This window comes from Mesoplodon bidens, assembly GCF_964165515.1.
Source record: "Mesoplodon bidens genome assembly, chromosome: 5".
Classification (NCBI taxonomy): Eukaryota; Metazoa; Chordata; class Mammalia; order Artiodactyla; family Ziphiidae; genus Mesoplodon; species Mesoplodon bidens.
In genome coordinates, this window is record NC_138161.1 from 86,431,638 (window position 1) to 86,447,856 (window position 16,219).

The following is a 16,219-nucleotide window of genomic DNA, read 5'->3' on the forward strand; positions in this document are numbered from 1 at the left end:
GTTCTCGGCACCGCTGGGTACCCTTAGACTCGAGGTAGAAGCATTTGGACAAACCCAGTCCCGTCGCCTACAGTCCCGGCTGAGGCTCTAGCTTTCTCGGACAGTGTCGGCTCGGCGGGCAAGGCCGGGCAAAGTCACCCAACACTTCTGCGAGAAGAGTGGGGGATGGGCGCACCGTCGCCCCCACCCCGAACTCAATCGCCCTTGTCCCGCGTGACGAAGGCCGCTCCACGCCGGGCAGGCAGGGGGCGCCGGGGAGGGTTAATGACCCGAGACCTCGGCTACGTCCAGAAGTAGCGCGGGAGGCTCCGCCGTAAGCTCTCCGCGGCCCAGTGTCCCTGCAGCCCGCCCCCTGGGGGTCACTCGGCGCCCAGCCAGCCTGGAGCTCGCGGGCCGGAGCGCGCCCTTTCGGCCTCCTTCTCCTCGGCGGCTGTCGCCGCTGGCTGTGCGCCCTCCACTCCCGGCTCTCCAGGCGCTCGCGGGGCCTCTTCTCTCCCCACCTGCCCGCAGCTCTGCTGAGCCTGTAGCTCGGCTCTGCCCGTGCCCTGCCCCCCCCCCACCAGACTACAGCCTCCACCCTCGTCTCCCCCACTCCCCACCCCAGTCCTCCCGCCTCGCCGCTCACGCCTGAGTGCACGGCCGAGCGCACAGCGCCCACTACCGCAACTGCCGCTCGGCGCAGCCCGCCAGCCCGCGCAACTTCCAGCGGCCGCCTCGCAACTTTTCCCAACTCTACCACTGATGCCCGCCGCCGCCGCCGCCGCCACTGAGGCTCCCTGCGAGCCTGCCACCCACCCCAAACCCCAGAAACAAACCCAGACGCGAAAAGCCTCCTCTCCCCAGCCCGCCCCCCACCCCATTCCCCGCTCCCCCTCCCACACCCGGGACCAGCTGGTTGGCCAGAGGCAACTCTCCTCCGCCTGGGGGAAAGGAGAGGGGAGGGGGAGACTCTCGCGTCTCCTCTCCCCCACCCCCCACCCCACCCCACCCCTTCCCGCTCGCTCTCGCGCTCTCTCCTCCCTCCCACCCAAGTCTTTGCTGCCCCCACCCCGCCCCCACCCCGGGGTTGCCACAGCTGGTCCGTGCACGGGGTTTGAGGGCTGCTCCGGCTCCTCTGGCGCCCAAACAAGGAGCAAGAGCTCGGGCGGCCGGCGCGGAGGCTGGGACCGGCAGGTTGCTGGGTCTGCTCTGCGCCTGCCCTCCACCCGGGGCCCCGGCGCGAGAGGCAGCCCCGCGCTCCCTCCCGGAGCGCTGTAGACAGATATGCAAGATGGCAGAGGAGGGTGAAAGCCAATAGAAAAGGGATATTGCACCTACTTGTGGCCAGTTTCCTTGCCCTGCCTTTGGATCTCATGCTGTGCCCAGTCCTGCAGCCGCTGGTGTGTGGTTGGGTTTTTTTTTTCTTGGATCTTTTCCTTCTTTTGCTCTCCCTCTCGCTCCCTCCCTCTCCTCTCCCTCTCTCTCTCTCTCTCTCTCTCTCACACACACACACACACACTCTTACACACACTCACTCTCTGTCTTTCCCTCTTTCACTCTCTCTCCCTCCCTCTCTCCCTTTCTCTCAATCCACACTCGCTATCTCTCCAGCATTGTCAGTTTGGACACCTTCGCACATGCGCGCTAGACGCCCCTCCAACATCTCAACGCCGCCAAAAAAAGTTTGGAGCGATTTATCACTTTGATTTGGAGATCTTGTCAGATGGCAATCGCCGAGGAGGCGGAGAAAGGGAGCCACGGGGAGGGCGGCGGGGGGCGGGGAGCGAGCACAGGGAGTCGGAGGGGAGCAGACACCTCGCCCCCCCCCAAAAAAAGGAATGAAAAGACTAGGGCAAATGATTGATTTCGTGTTGGAATCACCAGTAAGCTTGTATTATTAGTATTATTGTTTATCCCAACATAAAGTGCAGGAAATTTTCTATACCGTCCTTGGGGAAAAGCAAGAAGTGGGGGGGGGAGGGGGAGGGGAGAGGACGTTTAAAATCTTTCCCACACTAAAGAACTAGAAGGACCGGACTCTCGGCGAGCGATCCAGGAGAAAGTGAGAATCATCCTGAACTTCGGGAAATCTGCTGCCGCTGTTACTGCTACTGAAGCTATTGCGGCTTCTGCTTTCAGAGTTGAAAGCAGAATAAATAACTGTTTCTTCCTTGACTTTAGGTGTAATGCCAACGTTTTCTGCCATCCTTGTAACATATCAGTTGGTCTATTCTCACCAAGTAGTGTTGATCACCCTTGATTCCCAGGTCCGGGAAAGCTTGGGCATTTGACATCCAAGACCTTCTGCCTTCCCTGAGGTCGGCTGTCACCTTCCGGCCTCCCCCACCGCTGCCCCCGTCGCCTCCTGCTGCAGCTCAGCCTGCCTGCAATTTCACTCACTCGCTTAAACCCACGACCTCCCAGGTCACAAGAAGGAGGAGGTGGGGGAGAAATCCCCCCACACCTCTTAAAAAATACATTGTTGAAATTTGCTTTAATTACAGGATTTACCAAAGAAGTGGGCACGCAGAAATGGGGACCTCTTAAAGGAGCTAGCTGTGTTCAAGGTATGAATCAATCCCAAATATGTATGGATTTTCTCTTGGTACAGCCTCCTTGCGTTAAACAATTTCGTTCAGTGCCTTCCATGAGCTATTTATGTCCCCATTAATATCTGTTGCAAACCCTGTCAGACACCATAAAAGAAAATTACAATCTTTTTGTCTCTGTGCTGCAACGATACATCCTTGATGTTCAAGTTAAAGGAAAGAGAAAAGAATATCAGGTCCTGGGCGAGAGTTTGGCAAAGGCAGAGTAGGGGAAGGAAGATAACAGAAGGCTCAGTTGTACCTGTTGTCATTTATTGTCAAAACTAAAACTGGGGATGTGAATGAACAAATAGCAAGGGTCAACCCCAAAGGGTATTATCCATCAATGGCTTGCAGGAAATTAAAATTCAAAAGATTCACCCTGCCAGGGATACCCATCAACTTCTCTTTCTCCAGAGCTGTGTAATTCCAGGGGCATTTAGCTGTAAGATACAGGTCCCTGGAGAATCAAGCTACAGGTCCCAAGGGAGACAGATGCGTAATGTTGAAATGTGAGGAAGGGAAGTGGGGAGGCAGAGGAGGGTAAAGGAAGGAATTACACAGAGTAGAAGTAAAACAGCTTCCAAAAGAGAAGGCTCTGGTGCCCAAACACATGGGCACAAGAGACCTCTATCATCCCCTCGGGACTAAAGAGGCAAGTTGGGGGTTCGGGGTGTTTCCAGTCCTTCTACAATTTCTATTGCCCTGTACATACAGGTGTTGTGCTTATACATACGGCTGGTGCAAAAGCACCAGGCACTTCAGCACTCTGAATGTAGATGCCCAGGGTCTGTGATTGTGAGTTCACTGGCTTCCCTCAGTTTAGATGAAGGAGTGCCTTCCCTGCGACCAGTAAATGTCCTCGGTGGAAAAAGAGAAATGGGGGTTGAGAGCTTTCACCAAAGGGAGTAAAATCTCTAGGGAGAGAAATGCACTAGACTGGCCGTCCAGAAGTTCATAGAAACTGCTTCTGAACAGTTAAGGGACTCTCTGGGGACCCTCACCTAGGCCAGAGGACAGAGGGGCAGCCCGGAGGATCAAGCCCCTCCCAGCTATCAGAACCTAAAGGTCCTTGGCCTTCAGGAGGGGAGGTGGAGTCCACTAAGGACCAAAGAGCACCCTGGACAGGAGGAGGCTCTGCCTGGGACGTTTCATTTCACCTTCTCACTTCGGGGGGGATGGGGGCGCTGAAAAAAAATAAAAGCAGTTAACACGTTCCCCTCCACTTTTCTACTTGATTCCTTTCATCTCATCCCCAGGGAGTCTATATCCGGGTCCCACTGCAGAGTGGAGGTTAAGAGGAGGGACGGGGAATTTCCTAGGAAATGAAGGTACCATGGAATCAAACCCAAGATTAAATACAAGACCCACACGTGAAGCTGCGGTGGTTGTTTCGGCTGAGAAATTATAAACCACGTGGCGGGCCAGGGGGTGAGATGGGGGCTGTGAGGAGAACTGGGTGGGATGTGGAAAACTAAAGAAAATCAAAGCTGATGCCCCAACTTCAAAGATCTCCGTCGTTGAAGCTTTTCTAGAGGGTATGGGGTGGGGGGAGTGAGGCGCGGCTGGAGCACCCTCCCCTTCTGGTTTTTAAAATCCCTGGGGTCGCGGTCGCTTCAGCGAAAGGGTCTTTTGCCTGGTCTTTACAAGAGTTTCCGGACACGAGCGAATCCAACATATTCTAACCGAAATAATAAACACAAACTCCTCTGTGCCCTCGGGCCAAAGCATTGTGAAAAGATAAGGCATCATTCTTTTTGTTGTTGTTGTTGAACAAAAGTATTCACGAAATCGTCACTTTTATTTTCAAACCTGAAAGTTGGGTTTCTTTTCTTTTTCTTTCTTTCTTTTCTTCTTTCTTTCTTCTTTCTTTCTTTCTTTCTTTTTCTTTCTTTCTTTCATTTTTATCATGTGCTTTCTGCCCTAAGTGAGTGTTAATAAAAGAACTAACGTGCTAGTTCAAGTGTGTTTAACCTGATGGAGCAAACGCCCAGCAGCAGCGGACTGCGCTCACCGCTTGCAGCGCGGGAACCCCTGCGCGCCAAGCCCGGTGGGTTCCCACTCCCCAGTGCCTGGACCCCGTCAGTTCCACCTGTCCCAAGTCTCAGCCGTGAGACCCAAGCAGGTGACTTTCTGTTCAGCGGCCCCTGGGGTTCCCGACACACTTTGACGTCCCGTCTAGGCTGTCGCTGGCGCAAGAGAAAAGAGGCCTCCAACAAGTTGGCGGAGCTGCCCTCGCTGCCCGCCCCCGCACCGTCCGCCTTTCCCTCTCCTGGTGCAATTCGTTTCCTTAAGGGGCAGTAGCATGGGTCCCACGTTTTCTTGCGTTTCCTCCCACGGAAGCGGGCATCCTGGAAGCAATGCGTCCTTGGAAAGTCGATGAGTTTACGGGCTGTTTGGATTTACTTGTTTTGCTACTGTCATTTTTTTTCTTTTGGATTTTTTTTCTTTTTTTAAAAGCAGAAGCGGAGAGCTCGAGATGGGAGTTGGAAGAAAGATGGGTCGTTGAAGAAGAGAACAGGACAAGTATACCTTTTTTTCCAACTATATTTCTCTAATTAATACTAGAAACAGCAAAGAACCGATTTTCAATACATTACAGGCAACAGGAAATTTTCCTTTCCTCGCACCATGATTGAACCAGCCCCACAGTATCTTTGGAAGAAAGCTTGAATTCTTTAAGGAGGTATTTTTTGGCCTATTGTCTTTGTGCAGTGAACTTTACATCTTGCTATTCAATCACAACCTATATTCTCTTGGCTACCAGCAAGATTAATTTAATCATTGTAATGCAATTATTAATACTGTTTACCCAACGCGGGGTTTCAGTTTGGCTGTTAAGAAATTAAACTCTCGCTGGGTGACCAGAGCTAGGCAGGGGTTTCTTCATGTTGAAATGAAACAGTCCTCTTTATTTAGTCTCAGAGCTCTAGCTATCGGCCATCGGCTCAATTAGCCAAAATGGAAACAATTTTCATTCATTGCAATAACTCACTGTTCTAGAGATCGCTTTCAAAATATACACTTTATTATTATACGCTGACCTCGGTGGCGTGGAGTGGCAATAAAAGAAAGAGGCAGGGAGATCTATCTAGCCCCCTTGGGCTATAATTATTAGAAATTAATTGGGTTCAGGACCCTGGGTAGTCTAGCTAAATTAATAGCTTGTCTAGTGGTTTAAATCCGAATTTTTTGTCCACGGGAGAGAAAGAGAGAGAGTCACAGACATGAAATGCAGACCCAAGGGACGCCTGAGTTTACTTGCAAGACACTCATCTATTAAACAGTGTCCAGAATACATTTGAGTTGGGGAGAGGGGGCCGGAGTAGGAGGGGGCGGGAGCCAGAAGAAAGAAAGGAGCGAGATGGGGAGGGCGGCTACGAGTGAGCTAAAAGGTCTCGAGTTGATTTTATTCGATTTTTCTTGTGTGCATTGTTTTCGGGAGGGGTTGCATTTAGGGGTTAAAATAAAAAATAAAGATCCCGTGTACTCGGAGCTGTCGTGCCGGAGTAAAAGTGAAAAGGGAGCCTTAGGCAAAAGGAAATTACTGCGAGCCCGCGTGACCTTTCAGGGAGGTAATCAATCAAGTGATCAACAGGGATATTTATCATCGCTATATAGGACTACTTCGCCCTGCACGGGCGGGGGTGGGGATGCGAGAGGAGGGTGGAGACGCGCGCGCACACACACATACACACACACACACACACACACACGAGTCACAAAAGTTTGGACAAACCCGATAAGCCTCGAGACAGAGAACGTAGGCTTTAATAAATGTTAAGACTGTCCCTTTAGCCTGTGAAAAACACACACTCATACACCCACGCAGGGGGAAACGCGCACATCCCCGCTGCAGTGGCTGCGTGAAGGTGTTAACTTGAAACCGTCCGCTGCGCTTTGCCCTGAAAGGGAAGCTCGCGGTGAAATGAGCGCTTCAAGCGCGGACGAGGAGACTGTGCTGGGCTGCGCCGGGCCGGCGAGGCGCGGGGCTAGCTTGGTTTCCGTGACCTACCGGGGAAGGGGCGCAGCCCGCCGCAGGGGGTGCGGGGCGGCGGGATGCCCCTCTCCGCGGCGCGCGGACGCCGGGTCAAAGCATCCAGGCAGCCTCCTCTTCCTGCGAAATCCTCGCGCTGCCCCAGGGGCGCGGCAGGAGAGAGGCGCGCTCGGGGCCAGCCCGCTCCGGCGAGCACGCGCTGCGGGGCTTCGGCGGCCGCGCGTTTTCTGCCCATTTACCTTCTCTACCTTGTAAAACTCGCCGTTTTGTAAATTGCGTTTTCGGTCCCGTATTTCTTAGCAAATCGTTAGATTTTACAATCCTGCTCCCACCCTCTGGTCGTTCAATACCCCCTCCCCAACTTCAGAAAGGTATGTAAGGGAAGAGGGGAGAGAGGTGGCTGATTTTCAATAATAATGATAATGATATTAAATAGTCGACTTAAAATCTAGGCCCCCGAGGCCCTCTCCCAGCTCGGGGGTTATAATCAGCAGTTCTTTCGAGAGAAACTGGCTGATTACTGGCCCTCGAGGCTGGGAACTGTTTTCCGACGGGTTTATGAAACACAGGTTGGGGTGATGCGCGCCACCTCCCAGGTAGCGAGCCGCAGCTCCCGCGGTGTGGGAATGTGTGGCCGCGCCAGGGCCGCGCTGGTTGGCACCAGATGCGGAGCTCGCGCTCCCCCGCCCGTCGCTCCCGCCGCCCTCTCGGGCTCGGAAAGGCCTCGTCCCGCACAGCCTTAGTCTGCGGCGCCCCCGCCTGGCTTCCCCGGCCGCCGCAGCTCCGGGTGCGCCCGCGGAGTAAGTCTCCAGCTGTGCACAGTAGCCGCCAGGGCGTGGGGGTGGGAAACAGCTGGAGCGCCCCGGGGAAGCGTGTGTTGAGGTGGAAAGAAACCCAGCAAGGAGGATGACGAGGCGATCAACTCCTGGAGCTGCTACTGGTTTAGCATCCGGAGGAGTAGCTTCGGGGGGCACGAATCTCTGCCGGTGGGAACAGGAGCTCCGGAGAGAAAGCGGAGTGCGGGTGTGCGATGCCCGGAAAAGTCCGGACCTCCTTGGGTCCCTTCTACTGAACAAAGACTATGCCAGAGAAGTGCTCCTCGAAGTTAAATGTGCATGTAACCCCCCCGGGGATCTTGTTTAAAAGCGGATTCTGATTCAGTAAGTCTAGAGTGAGATCTAAGCAGTCTGCATTCCTAACACGCTCCCAGGTGAAGTGGATTCTCCTCCAAGTGTGGCCCGCGACCAGCCACATCAAGCATTACCTGCACTTCAGGAGAACAAAAAGAATCTCATGTGCCAACCCAGACTGACTAAATCAAAATCAGCATTTCAACAGGTGGTTCGCTTGAACATTGAAGTTGGAGAAGCACTGCTGTAGAATGTGCCTGGCCGGGTTTTCTTTCTCCTGTCTTGGAACATGACACCTCCATGATAACCTCATTTTAAATCCTGCTTTCTGCCTTGGTCACGGGAAAGGGTGGAGTGAATGAACCTATCCCGTTAAAAGCTACAACTCCTCTGGCCCCCGTCTGCCACCAGTGAGGCCATCCCGGACCTTGGTCTGATTGACAGCCCCCTCCAATTCCCTCTCACCCTCCTGTATTTTGCTGCCAAGTGTATGACATGTATTTCTCCCTCCTTAGATTAGAGTTCTTTGTTTACACATCTTTCTTCCCCTCTCAGCTGTAGGCTTCTTGAAGGAGACCATGCCTATATTCTCTAAGCTTTGTTTTCTCACTACAGCATGGAGTCATTCCTTTCCCCTTGGGATTAGTGTATAAAAATGTTTTGTGAACTGTAAAGCTGAAGCAACTGTTAACCTCTTTTTCTCAACTCCCCCTTCCGTAGACTAGCACAATGCTTTACATCACTAGGCACTTAGTCTGTTGTTGTCTCTCTCTGGAAGGTGCTTGAACTCACACATCTGATATCCTGAACCAAGAATTTAGCCAGATTTGAAGCTCTTTGAGTTCTAGTTTTTCTCTTCTATAGAATTCTCTAGAGAAAGAGTTCTTAATCTGGGAAAAAAAGAATTCAGAAGACTGTGTGACATCTTCATATTCTAATTTTGTTACTAAGAGAGCTGGTCCTGAAGCCTGGAAATCTCCGCATTCTAAGTGGTCAGTAGCTGGAGACTGAGATGTTTAAGAGTTAAAGGCTAGATTTTGTAAAATAAAATTAAGTGAGCCCTTTTCAGGGTCTGCAAAAAAGACAAATACCACCAAAGATCCTGGAACTCTTTTGGAAGCCATGGTTGACAATGTTAGGAAAAGATGGCAGTATTCAGATTTGGGGGCTGTTATAAGTTAGACAAACTCTGGGAGAGCAAAATAGAGTTCCAAGACCTTAAGAATCAAACCTTTGGAGATTCAAATCCCAGTCCTACCTTTACCAGCTCTGTAACATTAGGCAAGTTACTGAATGTCTCTGAGTCCCCATTTTCTCCTCTGTATGATGGGGATAATTATGTGTATCTTACAAAATTATTGCAAAGATTAAAGATAATATATACAGGGGCTTCCCTGGCGGTACAGTGGTTAAGAATCCGCCTGCCAATGCAGGTGATGTGGGTTCAAGCCCTGGTCCGGGAAGATCCCACATGCCACGGAGCAACTAAGCCCGTGCACCACAACTACTGAGCCTGCGCTCTAGAGCCTGCGAGCCACAACCACTGAGCCCACGTGCTACAACTACTGAAGCCCTCACGCCTAGACCCTGTGCTCCGCAACAAGAGGAGCCACCACAATGAGAAGCCCGCGCACTGCAACAAAGAGTAGCCTCCACTCACAGCAACTAGAGAAAGCCCGCACGCAGCAACAAAGACCCAACACAGCCAAAAATAAATAAATAAATAAAATAATTTTTTTAAGAAATTATGAAAAAAAAAAGGTAATGTATACAAAGTGCTTAGTATTTAGTGCCGGCTACATAGTAGAAATTTAACAAATGGAGCTATTTAGAGCTCCAAGCTCTAACATTTGTAATTTGGCACAATGAAAAGGCTTATAACGTGTGTGTGTGTGTGTGTGTATGTCAGGGATCTTGGACACTGCCCTTCCCTTTCCCATCTGTAATGAGATTTTTTTTTTCTTTTCTCAGCAGACTGTCCCCTCAAATAGCTGAAGCCTGAGACATTTGATATATATAAAACTAGCTGCTGCAACTAGATCTTAACACTGCAGTTTGAACGGGTACCAATGTGCGTGTGTGGTTGGATTTTTAGCTACATATTTTTAAGGGATTCTTGTGTACTTGCGCCTGCTCTCTATATGAATCAGGGTTATACCCAGCTCATCCCAAACAGACAGAGTCCTGACCTTGTCCCAGACAGCCTGAGGCAACAGGACCTGGGCCACATGATGAGGGCCCCTGAGAGTCACTGACAGAAACATTGCTTCTCCCTTAGCCATATGATTGCAAGTCTTTCAGGACAATACATACAAAGTCATCATTTGAAGATGTCTAGTGTGTCTCTGTTACCATAGTCTCTCCCTGTGAGATGGAAGCCACACAGATAATTCAAATAGAGAGTGGTTTTTAATGGGATTAGTAAGTGCTTTCTCTTTTTTAAAAAAGTTTTTTGTTTACTTGATTGTTTTGTTTGTTTAGTGTTTTTAAATTTTGGTTTTCATGAATCTAGCTGTTACCCTTACTTTCAATACATGAAACTATTGATTGAGTCTAGATCCCTGCCAGGAAATAAAAGATCTGTGAAATTTACATATGCAGTACTTTAAAATTCTTTACTCAAACAAATGATTATGGCTGACATGAGAAAATATAGACATCATCAAAGTACGTTAATTTACTTAATGTATTAATGTACTTTTAAACTTATAGATAGAGCAGATTTTCCACATCTTTTTAAAGTACAAACTATAGGACACATGCTGAAACAGCTTATAAAGGAGACTGCCGTGTAACAAGATCCTCGGTACTCAGTAACTTAATTCCCTTGACTTGGGTCCAAGGCAGTCCTGGTTACCCTCAAACTCAGCTATAGAGTGAACTCCTTTAGCCATGACAGAGTGTGATACAGGTGTGCCCTGCTTTATGAAAAGCCACATCACAATGTGATTATTCGCTCCATGCTATTTTATTAAATAATGAGTTCCCATGGGACATTTAAAATATGATTTGACTTACAAAAATTTGATTTATACTCACTTTTCCCAGAAACATACCTATGGAGGTAAAGCTCTATTTTTTTAAACAATGATGCATGTTCTTTAGCAAATGTTTTATAAGCAGTCCATTTTCAAAGGTGAAGACAAGGAAGCATACCACAGTTCTGAGACTAGGAAAGAAAGAATTTCTGTATAGAAAATCAATTGTACACAGAAGAAGCTAGAAACTGATCTGTTTAATTATCTATTTTGAGGCCTCATGTAGATGTACTGGAAGTCTGACACATGATAGAATTTGGTCTTGAAATGTTTCAGAAAATACAATGCTCTTGTACTGGGTTTTAACGGAAAAATTTCCAAGTCAACTCTATAAACACTCTTGAAAATACTTTTCAAAACTGGGGAAGAATTTTCTGTTGCATAGAGAAACTGAAGGATAATTCTAAAATTGGTCTGAGCTTATTCCCATTTAGAAGTAATAGTCTATGGGTTAAAATATTACCATCCACCTAACTAATTGGCATTGAACTCGAATTCTGAAACTGGATACATTGAACACATCAGGACATTTGGCATTGTTAAGGGCTCTGGAAGACATCTTCTATTGTAGCTGCTATGAATGCACCAATGCAAAGAAGCCAAGATGGTAAATACTATTTTGATGCATTTTTTTCTATTGTGTCATGTTATGCTGAGATTTTCACAACAGTTGTGTTGAAATCTCTACAGAAGCAACAATCATGCAGGTTTCTTCACCACACAGTCTGGTGCCTGGTGCCTCTTGTGTCCCTCCCCCATCACCCCACCCCCGGAAGGGACAACATGTAGTCATGGAGCATGGGCTCCTTAGCCCCAGGGACCACCTTTCCTAATCCGCCCTACACACCACTGCCTAATTAATCTTCCTATAGCAAGTTCTGAAAATATTATTCTACTACTCAGAATCTTCAAGATCCCTTAGTTATTATTTTCAAGATAAAGCCCCAAATTTTGCCTTTCATTCAAAGGCATTCTAGATAGAGGAAACAGCAAGAGAGATGGGAAAACATGAGGTATGCACCAGAAGTGTTAAAAATTTTATTCTGCCCGAGTTATGGGATTCAAGAAGAGAACTTTACAGGTTTGGAAAGATAGGTTGGGCACGTGCCATGGGAGGCTTATAATGAAAAGCAAAAATTGGAGGCTTTGTCCTGAAAATAATTGAATGATCTTGAAGATTCCGATTAAGGGGGTGGCATTATCAAAATTGTGCCTTAGGAAGATTAAGCAGGCAGTGGTATGGGAGAGATTACACTTCCTCTTCACATGTTCTGTCTACCTATCTTTTGAGATCCAAGACAAACATCACCTTCTCCAGTAAATGTTGATATAGTTCTCTGAACTGAAAGCAATCTCTTCCCATCACCAACCTCCTTTGGCACCCTTTCCTTACATGTTGGTTTTGCCTGTACCTCTATGATCTCTCTTAATACACTGTAAATTCCTTGAGTGGTATTTGTATCAACTCTTCTTGTCCTCCATTGTTAAAGTACGTCTTGCTAAGAACTAGCGGCCCTTTCTAAATGTAATGATTTTTGTTTTTCAACAATTTTAGAAAAAGTTCAGCAATTACTATTTTAAATACTGCCACTCCTTCAGTCTCTCAACTTGTTCTTTCTTGCTTTCTGATCAGACACTTTTGCGCTATCTTCCATGTTTCTTTGCCTCACTTTCTTAAATTCTCTTTATCTCTCTGTGCTTAATTCTGAATAATTTCCTCAGTTCTATATTCAAGTTCTTTAATTCTCTCTTTAGCTGTGTCTAATTAGCTATTTAACCTGTCGTTATTTTTTTCCATCTCAATTATCGTTTAAATTTCTATCATTTATATGAGTTCTCTCCAAATATGTGCCCATTATCTTTTCACACTGCCTTGTTGTCTTCTTATTTTCGAGCTCAAGGTTAAGTTTAACATTTTAAGTATAATTTCTTTTATCTGAAGTTTCTGGAGATGTAATACTGCTGTTTGTTGTATCTACTCACCTTTGCTCAGAAAAAAATGGTTTTCCTATATTTTAGAATTTTAGATTGTTAGTTCACCTTCAGCAAGACTTCATCTGTGGGAATCATGTTTAAAATTACTTGAAGTCTTATCTTTCCAGAGATAAGACTGTTTATATTTGCTTTATCAGATACCCCAGGGGTATAATCAATTTTTAAATTTATTTACCAGCCTGGGGTTTTCCAAACCATGGAGGAAGTGTAATTAGAACCAGAAACATAAGTGATAGTGGGCCTGTTGGGAAGAATTGTCAGGGGAGAATTTTTACTTTTAAACCGAGAGGCAAGATGAGATAGAAACTTCCTTGATTTTCTAGACCAGACTTTCACTGGTGGTATAACTCTCTGAGACTCAGCTACATGTACAGGGATCAGTTCTAACTCCCCAACTTATGTTGGATAGAACTTTATGTCCTGATTGCATTAAGGTTTTGAAACTTAAGCCCTGAGTTCTCAAAGTTATTGGCTCCCCATCCCCCAACACAGACTGCCAGGATTTTATTCACTCTTATGTTCAGCCCCAAGGATTTCCCTTCCTTTCTTTCAAGAACATTTATTAGTTATTAAGCCAAAAGCTTCAGTGATTTAGGAAGGGAGGGATTGCAGATTATTTAGTCCATAAAAATACTGGAATGTCTAGACTTGAAAATACTTGTGGTGGTTTGCTGTTAGTGAATTTTAGTTTTAATATCTTTTCTCGAATTCTTCTTTTCAAAAGAAATTTCTGGGTCCCCAAACAAATGTAGAACCAAAACATCACTTATAATTAGAATAATTAGAATCACAAAAACAGCCTTTACACATGTTTTTGATCAGTCTAAAATCTCTCTTACCACCTTCTTTATCTGGCCATCGAAATCATGTTCACCCTTCAAATGTCATCTCAGATTCAGCCTTCTTTCTAATGCTTTCATAATTATAGTAATAATAATTACAAAACAGTAACAACCATTTCTTAAGCGATTACTCTGTGTTAAGCAGTACACTGACTCTTTGCATATGTCATCTTACTTTTCTAAAAAACCCTATGACATTTTTAACCTCGTTGTTCAGGTGAAGACACTGATATTCCTAAAAGTTAAGTGACTTGTTCAAGGTGACCTAGCTAGTATTACGTTGAACCACATGAAATTGCTGATACTCAACTGCTTTTTAGCCACAGCACTCCCCCAACCCAAAAAAGCATTTTTACATGGTTCAATCGAAGAAAGGGGGAAGGTAGGATTCAAATTCAGGTCTGACTAATTTCTAATTTCACTTTTTTCCCCCTGGACAGCACAGCCTCTCTACTATACTAATTACTCCTTCCTCTAGGCTACTGCAGCTCTCATACCATCTGTCTTGATTCACTTTCCTTACTTGACTTTCAGTTACAATAATGTACATTCATCTGTCTTCTCCAGTGAATGTAAACTCCTTAAGGGCTGTGCCTTTGCTTTCTATCCCCAGTGCTTAGCACAGTACTTGGTATATTACAAGTCTTCAATATTTTTTTATTTAAATAAACTAAACGGGTATTCAAGAATTTGTCCATATTTGTGTGCAGCTGATTTGCTTCTGAGCTTTTCCCTTTCTCTCATTTTCTCTTAGTGGAAGTTTTAAAATATTGTCCCCGATTTTTTGACACTCTTTCCTTCAAGAGGTGGTGTCTGTGTCTCCTTTCCATGAACCTAGGCAGGCCTGTGACTGCTTCAACCAACAGAGAAGAACAGAAGTGCGTTCCAAGGCTGAACTATAACAGCCCATACAGCATCCGCCCAGGTGTCTTGGAACATTTGCTCTCTGAAAGCTCCCAGTTGGGTGCTCTACCTCAGAATCCAGTGGCCACACTGTGAGAAACATAATCCACATAGGTTCTCCGCCCAACAGTCCCAGCTGAGATAAGCCTTTGACTTACCCCAGCCCAGGTGCCAGGCAAGTGAGTGAGTAAGTCCCCAGATGATTCCAGCCCCCAGCTGTTTGGGTCACCTCCAGGCATTTGGGTCTTACCAGCTGAGGTCCAAATACTGTGAAGCAGAGACAAGCCATCCCTCTCTGTCCCACCTGAATTCCTGACCCACACACTCTGTGAACATAATAAAATAATTATTACTCCACACCGCTACATTTGGGGTGGTTTGTTGTACAGCAGTAAATAACTAGAGCATTGCCTTCACCTGGCTTGTCAGCTAACAATAGCTGTAGCCTGGTCAGTTCTGAACCCTCCAGCAGTTGGACTGTAGTAAGGGAGTTCCTTTCCTCCGATAAGCAGGGTCTGGCGGTGGGTGGCTGTTCCCATGTCCAGAATCAAAAGTGTACTTTGTGTCTGCATATTCATATATAATTATAATTATATATATATATATAATTATCTGGCTATAGTTTTTTTTTAGTTATTAAAGCCTTGTCCCACCCATCCTAAAACAAAATAAAACATCAATCAGAACTTTTAAGATATCAGCACTTCTCATTGCTTCTTTATTTACAATAGCCAAGATATGGAAACAACTTAAGTGCCCATCAACAGGTGAATGGATAAAGATGTGATAAATATAGTGGAATACTACTCAGCCATAAAGTAAAAAGTTGAAATCTTACCATCTGCAACAATATGGATAGACCTTGAGAGTATTATGCTTACCGAAATAAATCAGATGGAGAAAGACAAATACTGCATGATTTCGCTCAAATTTAGAATATAAAAAAACAAACAAAATAAATGAACAAACTAAACCAAACAAAAGCAAACACTTAGATACAGAGAACAGGGCAGTGGTTACCAGAAGGGATGGGGCAGGAAGAGGGCAAAATGGGTAAAGGGGATCAACTTTTTAGTGAGGGATGGAAACTAAATTTTTGGTGGTGAACACACTGTAGTGTATGCAGAAGTAGAAGTATAATGTACACAAGAAACTTATGTAATGTTATAAACCTATGTTACCATAATAAAAAATATATTTTTTTTAAACTGGGAAACAGAAAGTGTGCTTCAACTGGATTTTGGCTTTTGGACATGTTTTGGGCATTTGGCTCTCACCCTGTGTCTTGAGTCTGTCTTACTGACCTTCTGTCCTGGCCCAGGCCTGAACCCAACCTGGCTGGCTGAGAGCGGTGACCTCCCAACTCATCGTTGCCACTCCCCTTTCTTGGGGCTGGACCTTGCCTCTGCCATTCCTCATATTGACTCTGATAGGCCAACCTAACCTACACCAGCCAACCCACTCACCAGAAGCTGAGCTCTGTTGCTGCCTGGAAGCCCTGGTGCCCATTCTACCTTCTGGTTCAGGACCACTCAAGGACAGATTCCAGTGCAGGCCACCAGCCAAGCTTTGCCTTTGTGGACTTGGTAATTTGGATTCTGGCCCCTTCTTAGAAAGGGATAGCTCTTTCCTCCAGCCCAGCCATTTTACCCAATATGCCCCTTCTCCTTACCAGTTCTTAGGGAACATCAAGGCTAGACCCACCCTGTTAATTGCAATTAGTATCGCTCAGATCTTTACCTACAGA

At 46.5% G+C, this 16,219-nt stretch overlaps 1 protein-coding gene across 1 annotated transcript in view; it reads right to left on the reverse strand.

The window, feature by feature from the left end:
- Window positions 1-1,557, reverse strand: part of LOC308617944 (histone-lysine N-methyltransferase MECOM-like) — a gene marked incomplete at its 3' end in the record, with an annotated part of 297,664 nt that extends 296,107 nt beyond the window's left edge. Inside the window, exon 1 of the mRNA XM_081235348.1 lies at window positions 1,318-1,557. Within this exon, the coding sequence (XP_081091474.1) occupies window positions 1,318-1,354 (37 nt within the window). The 5' untranslated portion in view covers window positions 1,355-1,557. The remainder of the gene's footprint in view (window positions 1-1,317) is intronic.
- Between the last annotated feature and the right edge of the window lie 14,662 nt (window positions 1,558-16,219).